We start from the raw sequence: 13463 nt of genomic DNA, 5'->3' as shown, positions 1-13463 counted from the left end.
TTTTTTTTCGTCAAACACAACTTTTAGTACAGATGTTTTACAACATGAATATATAATATATATATTTATATATATTTTATACATACATTTTCCAAATTAGATCAGAAATCCATAAGGGGATGTTAAAAAGTAAATTTTTCGGGCTGTAATTTGATAGCTTTCTGTCCCTGCGTTAGTCAGGTGGTGTTTTGCGGGGATGACGGGTAATAAATAAGGACTTTTCTCTGAGCTCGCAGAGAGTGGGGCTCTAGCTGAGAACATTAAAGCTAGTTTAAGGCAGCGTCCCTGTCAGCCAATGAGAAAAGAGGAACTGACGAGAAAACAACAACAAAAGAAGACCTAAACACAAAATATCAGATGATACAACATAAAACAATGGCATCCATTGTCCGGCCAATGCAAACCAAACATAAAGAAATTGTACAAATTCACAAAGCATCATTTATCTTACAGATCTGACCAATATTTATCAAGAGCAAGATTGTTTAACCACAAAACCCTCTAAAAAAGGAGAATACCGGTGTCACTCAGAGCTCAACACTTGTTTTCTTATGTTGTTTTTTTAAATACAAACTTTACAAATGAAGACGCTGGACACGCAGATGTGACGGTACGACGGTACGGAAGGCCTTTTATTTTCCTGTGATCATGAAATTGTAATTTTTGTGATCACAGGAAAAAGATTGCAGAATAATACAAAGTGTTTTCCTACAAGAAACAAAAATATATTGATTTGTGATCTCAAGAAAATGAACTTGTGTTGAAAGTAACTTCATGATCGTCTGGCGTTCTGCACTAAGGCAACGTATTGTTTTTTTTTACGGGATTATTTCCTGGATGAGGTTTTTATTTCCTCCTGTGGCCGTCATGATTAACAGGAAGCGGAGCGTAACAATGAGCAGCACTGACATAAAAATGCACAATAACTCTGCACGATGAAATCAGGACAAAAGACAAAGTTCCTTCATGGATTATCTCACAAGTTGTCTTTCAGACTGAACAACGTTCTTGTTCTTCTGGAGGAAAACAAGCCCTGATATCTGACACTACGCTGACTGCGAGCAGAAAAACTCAAATCTGAGCGGGACACCAGCATCGTTGGCACAATTAGAAAAAAATGAAACACCGGTATTCTCCTTTAACCCTCCCGGACAAACTCCCCACCCCACCCCACCCCACGTCTCCAAATCTTCTCAATCTCAACAACAGCTTGGAGAAGACCAAAAGTTTGCAAAGAAACACTTAGAATTTTTTTTATTTTTTCAACTTGACATATTTATAGAAAAAAAGTAGTTTATCCTGCCCGCGCCCCTCCCCCGTCCTCTGGCCTCAGGAGCTGGAGGGGTTTGGCAGGTCGAACACGATGGGGGGGTTGGTGGGCTGGAAGCTGACGGTGCATGTTGACGCGTTGATGAACGTCGTGTAGCCGTCTGTCATGATCCCGTAGCCTGGGGGGGGGGGGGGTTCAGGTGTCAGCAACAGGAAGCATACAATCACCGAACCAAACGTTGTTTTATCTCGACTTTACTGGCTTGAGTTTAATACAGTTACATTTATATTCAGGGGTGAAATACTTGCACACAATTTGGGTTTTGGCCATGAAACAGTGTCGTTATCTTTGACAGCGATAAGATATTGATTTACAAGATATTGTTCCAATGTAATGACTTTAATGATATCACAGAGTCGGGTCATAAAGGGTCTGAAGATGTAGACAATAATTATATAATTTGAATGTATGGTAACTATATTAGGGGGAAAGAAATATTTAATAAGTCTGACAACACGGTGTCCATCATGTCCGACAGCTCTACTCAAGTTATCCTCTGTACGAGCTCAGACCCTCCTGACCTCTGACCCCGGGTTTTATTCTTAGTACCTTCGTGTATGCCTCCGAAGGCATGAAGTTTGGGTCGCACCCTCTTCTGGACCGTGTTGAGCAGCTCCACGCAGCCGACCCGCTGCAGCTCCTTAGGAACCCAGTCTCGAAAACCTGCGCAAACAGACACAGCAGTTGTTTATCAGTTTTATCAAGTTTTCTGTTCTATTACTGTACCTCTATTCCTTCTGTTTAACGGTGTTTAAGGTGCATTAGCGCTCCCTTCTCCCCGTGTACGGGTGGTTTAATTTCATTGAACATTTATCAAAAATTTGTTATATTTCTATCGAGGACAATCAGGGAAACAGTACTGAGGAAAATTCATTGAAAGTTCCTTGTTCTTATGTATTTGCAGCTTTTCTAGTTCAGAACCAGCTCTTGATACTGAACCCTGTAAATAAGTGAAAACCTCAACCCTGCCTCTAAACAGTAATCTAAACACATTCTGGCAGATGAAACCTGTTCTTGATATTTATTCCACAGTTGTGCAAAACCTGATTTTTTCTTCCATTTCTGGCTTCAACCCCCCCCCCCCCCCAGCCCTGCTCTTCCTCCTCTCCCATGGTCTCTCTCCAATCGTTTGCAGCGTCTGTCACACTGGTGCAAAATCGAGTTTCAATGCAATCAAACGGCCACAGCGGCTGTCGCAGCAGCAGCAGCAGCAACTCTCCGTAGGCGAGAGGGAAGGAAATCACTCAATACAGCCAGATGGAGAGGCGCAAAAAAAAAAGAAGAAAAAACAAGCAGGGAAAAAACAACTGGGACCCAAACAACTAGAAGGAAAACTGAATCAGTCTGCAGAGAAAAAAAATAAAAAAAACAATATGTATTTTCTTTTTCATCAAGTCAAACACAAATATTGAATCATAGTTCAGGGTGTTCGCTCCAGATATTGTTGGATTTAAAACCGTGTTGACTATAGTGTACAAACACACACATCTACACACACACACACACACACACACACACACACACACACGGCCTGCTGCGACGCCTCCGGTGACTTCGTACACATTTTGAATAATGAGTCACAACCTCATTAGATATGGTGATGAGGAGGCTGTGATTGGTTAATTGGACTCACCGAGCGGAGGTCCGTGGGTCATCAGGATGTCGATGCCTTCAGGGACGAGGTTCCATTTATCCAGCAGAGACTGACCCCGAGGCAGGTTGAACCCCCAGCCGTTAAACCACGGAGTCCTGCAGAGACAGAGGGAGAGAGAGCACATTAACATTGCTCCTGGGACTAACTCCACCATGATTACGGCATAAAACGACGAAATACATCACTGGATTTATGCACCTATTCTTCAGCATGTCATTTCTTAAATGCAGCGGCAAGAAAGTCTTGTTTTAACGCTTATTATCTTGCTCCTGTGTCCTTATTCACTAAATTCACTTAAAAGTTTTTACAGCTTCATCCAAGCAAACAAAACCAAAGGGCCTCCATGCGACAGATGCTGATGCATGTTCAGGAACTAAGGAGTGTTTGTGTCCCTGGCGTAAGCCGAGTTAGGAAAAATTCATTGAAATAGCTTCAATTTCGGCATCGTAAAGACGTCAGACAGCAGCTTCATACAATGTTAACAAAGCTGACTTAAAACTTGCTGCTGTGTCGCTATTAAAAGGCTTCAAAGGAATGGAGCTGGTTATGGCTTTTATTGTGAAGCAGCTGCAGGAAGTTGTTCACACCTGGCATTGACGTGCACCCAAGACACATTGAGGACGCATTGAGATCAGTCGCTCAGACCACATTCAGAGGCCACATTGGAGGACCGCTGTTAAGGTTGTGAATGGCCTGGTGTATTGGAAGTGCTTAATACGTAACTAATAATAGGTCGCAGTGAAAAAGCATGTTATACAAATACTGTATTTCTACAAATCTTGAACTTAAAACAAGTTTGTTTTTGTCTTGTTTGAGTTCATCAGACATGGAACGTGAAATAATGACAATGCCACCACAGTAAGAATAAAATAAAGGAATCCTTCCAGAGGATATGCAACGGCGGTGTAGTACTGTACACTACATTACTGTGGTCACCCACAGTAATGTAGTGATAATGCATGAGATTGTTAACCACTGCATAGTTGAAAACAAACACCTTGGTTTGAAGCACAAGGCGATCAAGTTTAATTAATTTTAGAAGCCAAATCTAAACGATTAACTGTGCAGGCCTTCTACAAAAGAAAAAGTGCATTTCTAAGCAGTAGGGAGCCACATCATACGTCAACCCCCACCATCTCTGCTACACAGGCTGCAGATTGATTGACAGCAGCCGGGCCACCTCCGGCAGCCTGGATGGGAGACTGCAGCTCCGGGGTGACAGGCAGCATCTCAGCCTTCAACAGCAGACACAAAGAAAGCCCCGATCTGGCTGAGTGGGAATGAGGGATGGATGGATGGATGGATGGATGGATGGATGGACGCGGGGGGGGGTGAAAACAGATGAAGAAATAAAGCAAACCATGCAAAGGCTAGATGTAGGAGTGGGGGTGGGGAAACCGAGGGGAGAAAAAGAAATCGAGTAGAGGTTGGTTGATAAATTGAGCCTTCATTTATCACAATAGTGGTAATGGCAGAAGAAGGCTGACAACAGAGCAAAGGAAGATAGATTATCACCACATAATACCTCAGTATATAAGCTGACCTACTGCAACAAGCCCAGAAAAAAAAAATTAATCTTTTAATTTGAATTTGAGTTTTGCAGCTCGGAGCAGCAAAGAGTCACAGATGAAAAGATGATTTTGGGATCTGTTGTTTCCAGGTTACTTTGGGACAGACCGCCGAGTTCAGAGCAGCTTCCGGTCACTTGGCGATGGTGCTGCGTATGGTATTTGACCAAGGGGAAATCAGGGCGCCACAAACGTCAATAGGCTTTGTTACAGTGAGGGATGGACGCTCCGGCTCTAATCAATATTTACTGTTGGACGGGGGGGGGGGGCAGACTCAAAATGTGTAAAACATGAGCTCTCAGTCCCTCCTGGTTCATTTAAAAATAAAACCAAGCTCTTAAAGTATCTCACACACAAAAAAAAATCCAATTAATTCAGCTTGGTGGGAGAAAAGAGCATGATAATACAGTCAGAGCAGCGGCTCAGCCCGTTTGGGTCCGGTGCGTGAACAGTATCGAGTGTTTGTGCGCTCTGACAAAAAAGGCGGCGGCGGCAGACCTGAAGCTCGCTCTTTGATTTGCTCGCTCAGTCGTTCTCTCGCTCGGTGGAGAGCTGAGAAATGAGGTTAAAAATGAAATGTGAGGAGCGCGCAGGGGAGTGAAGGCCACAGACTGAACTGATTAATTAGAACTAATCACACAAATCGGAGCTAATGGAAGTCTAATGGATTACTGGGAAGACTCAACACTACTCAGGTGGAAATAGCTGCTGCTGCTGCTGCTGCTGCTGCGCGGTGGTGTGGAGAAACTTAGAAAGCAGTGAATCAGAGCTGAGCTGGCCTGGTCGGCCGGCTGCACACAGAAAGCACTGGCAGGGTATTTGTCTGGCTCTGGTTTTGACTAATAGCGACAAGGCCAAACTTTGCAAAATGGCCGAACGCATTTATTTTCCCCCTCATTCAGAAAAATAAATCGTGGTTTCTTGCAGCAGAAATAAATAAACTGCTGGAACGTTGATTTTGCTCCGTGTTTCACATGTTTTCTCCCGCATAAACACATTCATCTGGGACATGAAACATAACCCGACATGAGCCGTGGATCCGGAGCCAACCAAAAGGTCCTGACTGAATGCAGAGCGCGGCGCTGCAGCTCGACGCCACAATGGCCCCATTGTCGGCTGTCTGCCTATGAAATATACCTTCCATGCAAGTGCATTTGTTAACCTCCGCCAAGATTAATGACATCCCGGTCACATAAAGGAGAGATTGTTTCCTGTGTGGCTGTGACACAGGTTTTATTATACTGTACTGCTGAGCGTGTGTGTGTGTATAGTGGGCAGAGTGCACGTCGACCAGCATCTGAGTAGGATGCGAGTGTTGAACAGAATGTACACTGCTCAGTCTGTTCTCAGTGTATATACGTAGACAAACGTGTGTGTTGTGATCAGAATACATTCGGAGCCCAGTCTTGCCTCGACACTCGCCATCTGGAACGCGTCGCCGTGGCAACAAAGGAGAAGCGTCTGGAGGCAGACACAGTGGGAAGTAGAACGGCATCACAGAAATAGAAGTAAGACAAAAAAAAAAAAAAAAAGAGAAAAGGGAGGAAGGAGGTGACAATCAGAGGGAAGAAAGAAAGATAAAAGAGCGAGCAGGAGATCTGCAATAAACAAGACGACGACACAGAAACTTCGCCTTCGAGAAGTCGCGTGTTTGTGGTGCAATCGCGTGCTGGCTGAGGTGTTTCAGTTCATCAAAACCTCCCTGCAGCCAACAAGAGAACTTACTGCGAGAAACTCTAAAAAAAAACACCCCACCTTCTTTAACTCAGCAGCTCCAAACAACGACGCACAAAACCAAATGAAACACTGCATCAAGAGGACGAAAAGCCGGTAACCATGGTAACAGGGACATTTAACGACCCCCCCACCCCCCCCTGGGAATCAAAAGCTGGAAACAGGTTAAAAATCAGTAGCCCGGGCCGCCGGCGGAGGTGAAGCAGACAGAAGCCATTTAGCCCTCGTGTGCAGAACGTCAATATTCAATTAGGCCGGTGGACATCATTAGGACGGCGGCGCAGCGTCTCTCTGGGCGTGACACCGCTCTTAACCCCTCTGCTCCCCCAAACTGCTCTATCTGGGTCCCTAGACAGGCTATGATACCCCCCTAACACCACACACACACACACACACACACACACACACTGAATGCTTCGTTCCTCGCCTTTCAATCCGACTGCTCCCTCACTTAACGGATCATTTTAACCATTTGTTTACACCTCACTGAATCAGCTGTTTAAAGGCAGAGGTCCTCGGACGGTTTCCTGTCCCCCAGAAATGATTTTGGAGCCTCATCGGGCTCAATATCATTTACTGACTAGTAGTGGAACTGTATTGCAGTTGTACGGATATGATCATATCATGTTAATTCTGTTGTTTAAATGAAGTTTTCCATCATGTTGTGATATTAAGTATATATAGATATCAGACAAGTATTGTTATTAATATTAACTTCAGCCATAGAACCATTTTAATAATTGTTGGTTAAGCAGTATGTTGGCTTTAATACAGTCTTGTCTTACACCTGGCAGATACATAACCCCCATTTGCTAAATGAATACGTATGATGTGTTGTTTCATGAGCAGGTTGAATCAGTTTCATCTACTCTTGGACATTTTCTAGTCCAGTTTCGGATAAATTAAATAATACAGTAATGATCTACTGGTCATTTTGCTGGCAGCCTCCGGGGGTTAAAGATTCTCCGTCCTTTTCTTTTTCCTTCTAACCTGCTGTTGTACGTCAAACAACAGGTTAAAAAGCATGTGTCGTACCTCCATTTACTCTGTGCAGTCAGACTGTTTACCAAACACAGTACAGGCTCTCAGCCGACCAACTGAGACCTCACAACAAACACGAACTACTGTCTGTCTGTTTGCATCACTACACCTGTAAAGACCATGCATTCTTTCCTCGAGCCTGAGTGAAGATTGCCCCTTCAAACACCGCAACTGTAACTGTAATCTCCTACCAAGGACCTAAAATGCTCGACAGTGGAACAACAGCAAAGGTTAAGAAGTCAAATGCATCAGGAAATATCCTCTGGAGACCACGAGTATCTTTACCAAATTTAATTGAAAACAGGAGAGTGGTTGTGAAGGTAACTTGCACTTAAGTGTTGGATCAATGCAGGAAGTGGACCAGAATGCATTGCAACTACACATGTTGGGCTTCGATTAAGGGGCTCAGTCTTAGATCATAGTTAGCCGCTTCTTTCTGAGCTTAAACACCAAACTCTCTGGTGGAAAATGTTGGTTATAATCCCTCAAGGCAAAGAAAAACTGTTTGTTTTCTTGTCAAACGCGTTCAGCGTGTGATCGTCAGCAATGTCTCAGTGTATCTGAGCGATGAAGGCGCTGAATAAAATGTTATTATTAATGGGAATCGTGTCCAAATCTATGTGTTAAATAGAGAGAAAATAGAGAGGAACCTCAACTAGACCCTTAAAAAAGAGGGAACTGGCAATAATTCTCACATTAGAGGAATTCCCTCGTCTCTATGAGCACATTTGGTCTGCAGAAGAATTGTAGAACACACACACACACACACACTCCCTGCAGGGCGAGAAAGAGCACCGTGTATGTGTGTGTGTGTGAGCAGAGATAAGATCGAAACATGTCTCAGGTAAAGTATGATCCTCCACCTAAAAGCCGGAGAACAAGTGCACCCTGGGATATCAGCCCGGCGCTGAACACATGGCGGGACGAACAAGCTGCACCGTGACCAGCCCAGAGATAACAGGAGAGAGAGAGGGAGAGTGTGTGTGTGTGTGTGTGTGTGTGCAGGACCAGCGATCCATCGTGTCTGACCTCTGAGTCAGAGCGGCCCCGGGGTCAGCGGGGGGAGGGGTCTAATTGATCAACCTGTCAGAACCAATGAGGAGGGCCATGTTAATGGGACTTTTATAAGCCCCGCGGGACGCACCACCTGACACTCAGAGCTGCATGAGTATGTGCAAAGCAGAGTGCAGTGTGTGTGTGTGTGTGTGTGTGTGTGTGTGTGTGTGTGTTAGTGTAATCCCAGAGCCCAGGTAGCCTTATTAAAAGGAGCCAAGTGGAGACTCTGGCTCGGTTTTGACAAATGGCCTTTCAACACCAAGGCCACCTTTGCAAACTTTGGGGACGTGGTAGAAGGCGAAGTCACAAGGGTGAAGGGGCCATGCACGTGTGTGTGTCTGTGTGTGTGTGTTGTGTGTGTGTGTGCTGCCCCAGCACTAATAACCTGTGCCTAGTGACTGATGGAGTGTGGAATGGATTAATCTCGCTGCAGTCATGCTGCCAAACGCAGAGGCGCTAAGGGTTAGCCACCAGACTTAGCCCGCTTAGGAAAGGCTACAACCATGGGGACAGGATGGTTCTCACACACACACACACACACACATACACACACACACACACACACACTCTCTCTCTCTCCCCAGGGTTTGTCTCCACGCTGAGATGCAGCCAGCTGCAGTTTGACCTGCAGGCCGCTAATGTAAAACAACCGCTGCATCAGCCAGCAGACGCTTCGCAGCAAACACAGCTGCTACCAACGACCCGGCAGCTCCCAGCAATTCACCACGTACAGGTCTGAGGGCAAGTGAAGACCGAGAGAGACGGTGAGACGGAGGAAGAAAGAAAAAAGGAACGAAGAAAAGGGCAAGTGCCCAACATTGTAGCAGGAAATCAAATGAGAGCAGAGATGTTCAGAGCGTATCCCCTGCCATCATTACATCTAAGAGACTTCCTCCTTAAGCAACCCCCCACTCCCTTCAATACACACACACACATAGTCTCTGCAGCCGGTGATACACTGGATTAGCACAGACATCAAAGACTACAGTAACTGAAACTGCCTGTCTGGAAGAGTGTGGCTCAGTGTGCGTGCTGTGTGTGTGTGTGTGTGTGTGTGTGTGTGTGTGTGTGTGTGTGTGTGTGTGTGTGTGTGTGTGGTGTAAAGACGATCTAAAACAGAATAAAGCGTCTGTGTGTCAGAGTGAGCAGGACTGTTAACACTCTGAGCCACTGAATGATTAAATCTATCTACGTGTCACCACAGCGAAATGATAACAGAGCATCAACAGGGTTAACTGAAGAAAACATGTTCAGAACCACCGTATGTCACTCGGTCCCACAGACCAGATGCCTTTTTTTTTTTTTTGAGGAAGTGTAACCAACATTTACAGACAGAATTATCCAAAATATGCATAAATAATCCCCCCCCCCACAAGGAGCACCACTCCCAGTTGTGACATTGAGCTGAATGGCCTGAAAGCATCACATAGACTGCACCAAGTTTGCTCCACTTTTCTACCAATAAAAAAAAAAACAAAAAAAACAACTGATGCCATCAGAATAATTTGAAAGTTGCTATAATCTCATAAAAATCCGCCACATGGAGGCTTTAAGGATACCAGCCGTCTAAACAAAAAGTGTCATTCTCGTCATTTAAACCATAATTGGTGCCTTGGGAAGGCTTTGTTACAGAACAAAACCCACTTCCTAACAAATGAACCAAATTAGCAAGAACCACAGGAGGTGAAGGAAAGCTCACAATACCTGAAGCTGGGCCAGTTTGTTTTTCTCTGTGTAGCCGGAAACTGCTTTGAAATAGTTTGGTCTCTCCTTCTTCCAGTCGTTTTTTTAAAGACTTGACAGCCAGTTACATGACTGAGCCTGACCAATAGATTATCGTATTAGCTTATCACAGATATACCTGTAAAGTTGGTAGGTATTCAAAAATAAATCACACTACATGAATGTTAAACAGGATGCAGTTTAGTGTTTTTTCTTAATATCAGGTTAGAATTACTTTCATTACTGATTTATTACTTTCTTGAAGTAGTAGTTGTATTAGTTAGTACTTGTTGTTGTAACACTGGCAGGTGGGGTTTGGGAGGAGCAGGGAGGTGTTATGGGAACAGGGATGTGTCTATGTACACACTTTGAAGTATGGATATGGACTGTCAGGAAGCCAGACAGGACTGAAGAAACCAGAGACCAGACTAATAAAAAGAGGGGGACTATTCAGAGAGCCTGTATGGGGGCTGGGGGCTGGGGGCAGGGGCCGAGACCCATTCAACCTGCCCTGAGACACAGGGACAAGGGTCCCGTTACCCTCCTCTAGCCCCGACCTCCATGAACTTGATCCTGGAGAACAATGTAAGGTGGGGGGGGTGAAGGGAGGCAGAAGGGAGGATAATATCTCTGGGAAATAAGTGAGCTTTCCTCTGTGACAATAACTGACAGGCAAGGTTTCATTTCCCAGCTCTGCTCCAAGGACCGGGGCTGCAGCCTTTTTTCTATGGATTTCAAACAGGACAAGGTGATCTGAAAATTGAATGAACGCACTTCATTACACAGGTGTGTCTTTCAGGCTGTACCCTCTCACTGCTTTTCTTCCCCAGCACAAAGACTACAGCTCCAGGTCCGCAAGTTAATTGAAAAAAAAAAGAAAAAAAAATTGAAAAAGCTATTTGAACATTTCAAACTTTCATTTATGACATACAATACCGAGAGCAGAACCGGGATGAAAGGAAATTATGAAAAAAGGACCATTGTGTGTTTTGGCCTCTGCTAGTTATTGTGCCAATTCAGGCCCAACGCTGAAGGTCTGCTGCCGCTCTTCAGAAACAAACTGAATTTCAACAGGAAAAAACCCCACAAAAACTGAGATGCTTTGACATGAATTAGCCCCGAGTGGTGACATTAGAAGTTGGTGCATTCAGACTTCAAACCTTTCTTACTTTAATAAAAAGCCAGACTGCGTCCGAAATAATTCACTATTCGACAGACCATTTCTCTCCCCTGCTCCTCCTATGAACTGCTTCGGCATGTTATCCTTCCTTCCCTGCATTTAAAATTTAGCATTGCACTGCTCGGACTCGCGATGGACAGTTCAAAAGCACCACCATCTTCAGCACCATCCGACTGCTTAAGCAAGACATTACTGCTTTGACTATATTGGTATTTGTCTGTCCAGCGGTATGGAGTTCCTCTCCTCCTGAGGACTATGAGGTAGCAGGTTCTCACAGATTCCCATCAAAAGGCCAGGAGCACACCCTGTCTTGTCCTGACATGACAGGCCAACCAGTCTTTGCTGCAGAGGTCAAAGGTCAAGGGGGGAGGACGAGGAAGGGGCGTTAAAGGCAACAGGAAGGGCCACGGGGTCAAGCCAGTGCCGATACATGGCACTCTATTCGTGGTCATTGTCTCGACCTTACAGCGAGTGGATGCCGGCGGGGGCACGGAGACGCAGCGGCAACAATAGGCACAGGAAAGCACACAAACTGGCATTGTTAGTCTCATGGGTTTGTATACAACAAGCCGGAACACAGACAAAACAAAACACACAAGGCTGAACAGGGCAGTCTGCACAAAAGGAGCTCAGGAGTTGTACAGATGCATTTAGATTCATTTAAAAAGCAATTCAAAAGATGTTCACGAAATATCCAGCAGCACAGTAAACCTGGCAGCTACCTGGTGATGTTAATCAAAAAATCCGATATTTGATTAAGTGTTCAAATCGTTCATTGCTTCACATTTGATGGTTTCAGCTTCGTTAAATGTAAGGATTTGCTGATATTCTCTGTTACACTCAACATTGAATATGGTTGGATTTTGGACAAAAGCTATTCAAGGATGCGATATTTCACTATTTTCAGACATTTTATAGGCTGCACAGTGAATCTGGAAAATGATCGAAAGATAAACTGAAATTTAAGATGCGTTAGTCGCAGCCATACAGCTTTCAAACCGGCCAATAAGTCATTCCATTTTGCCATAAATCTGCATATTCCTTCGAATACATTTCCTAAATTTAAGTTTTGTTTCTATCGCTGGTCGTTTGCCTGACGCTGATCACTGAACTGGACGTCACAGTTTGCCCACCTTTTTATTTACGACACTACATCCCTGCCGACACCTGGGTGTTCCTGCCACCCACATCGGGCGTCTAAATTCAGCGAGTGGAGATAAGCAGAGTCCCGTCCACACCACTGAAGCTGCGCAGAGGTCAGCAGGAAGGAAAGGAAGTGCTGCAGGACGATGTGAATGCTATCACCGCCGAGCAGAAGCCAGTCGGTAGGCTGCCCTTCTGTTTATGGAGCTGTCGTTACCGCCGTGATTGATGGCTCGCTACAGACAATCCGCATCTCCCTCACGGGCCACATGGCGAGGAGGGAGTCAACGTGGGAGAAGCAGAAGTGTGTGAGAGTGTGTTTGTGTGCGGAGAGCACTGGACACAAAACGACCAGATGAAGCTGTGGTGAATGTGAGATCTGCTATTCTGTAATTTTCTGCATGATCATGATCAGTTTAATTAAATTAACTCAAGTCAGGTCAACTTTGTCTAGTTATCACATTGAGAATAATGTCAGATTAAATAATTACATAGTATTAGTTAACTAAACATTTTAATGCAGCTTGGTAATCCATACAATTAGATGGCCAAAAGTCTGGTTTCAGCCTCTCCACAAGATGAGGTCCATCACTGATGTCAGGTGATAAGGTCTGGCTCGTTCCCACAGGTGTTGGATGGGGTTGAGGTCAGGCCAGGGTAAATAATGTCTTTATGGAGCTGGCTTTGTGCACGGTGACATTGTCATGTTGAAACAGGAAAGGACCTTCTCTAAACTGTTTGCCACACAATTGGACTATTGTCTAAAATATCTTTGTATGCTGTAGCTCACTTAACTGGAACTAAGGGGCTGAAACCAGGAAAAACCAGGAGTCCTCAAATGTAATCCTCACCCGCTGTGATGTACTGTATACAAAGAACCAAGCTTGAAGTGTGGGCTGCTTTTAGAGGATGCCAACTGTAAAAAAAAAAAAATAATAACACCTTGAACAGTCTGATTGAGCCTCATCTTTTCCCATTTCACTCTTAAATCATTAATGTTTTCTTCCTCCAAAACTTGCAAGAAAACTCGGTGGA

At 44.6% G+C, this 13463-nt stretch overlaps 1 protein-coding gene across 1 annotated transcript in view; it reads right to left on the bottom strand.

The window, feature by feature from the left end:
- Positions 1-1242: 1242 nt before the first annotated feature.
- mpped2a (metallophosphoesterase domain containing 2a) overlaps positions 1243-13463 on the bottom strand; it is a 57080-nt gene continuing 44859 nt past the window's right edge. The window contains exons 5-7 of the mRNA XM_070905431.1: positions 2964-3079; positions 1880-1993; positions 1243-1448 (exon numbers count right to left, since the gene is read on the bottom strand). Of these exons, the coding sequence (XP_070761532.1) occupies positions 1330-1448; positions 1880-1993; positions 2964-3079 (349 nt within the window). The 3' untranslated portion in view covers positions 1243-1329. The remainder of the gene's footprint in view (positions 1449-1879; positions 1994-2963; positions 3080-13463) is intronic.

This window comes from Enoplosus armatus, chromosome 1, assembly GCF_043641665.1.
Source record: "Enoplosus armatus isolate fEnoArm2 chromosome 1, fEnoArm2.hap1, whole genome shotgun sequence".
NCBI lineage: Eukaryota > Metazoa > Chordata > Actinopteri > Centrarchiformes > Enoplosidae > Enoplosus > Enoplosus armatus.
This window is presented reverse-complemented; position numbering and strand designations above follow the sequence as displayed.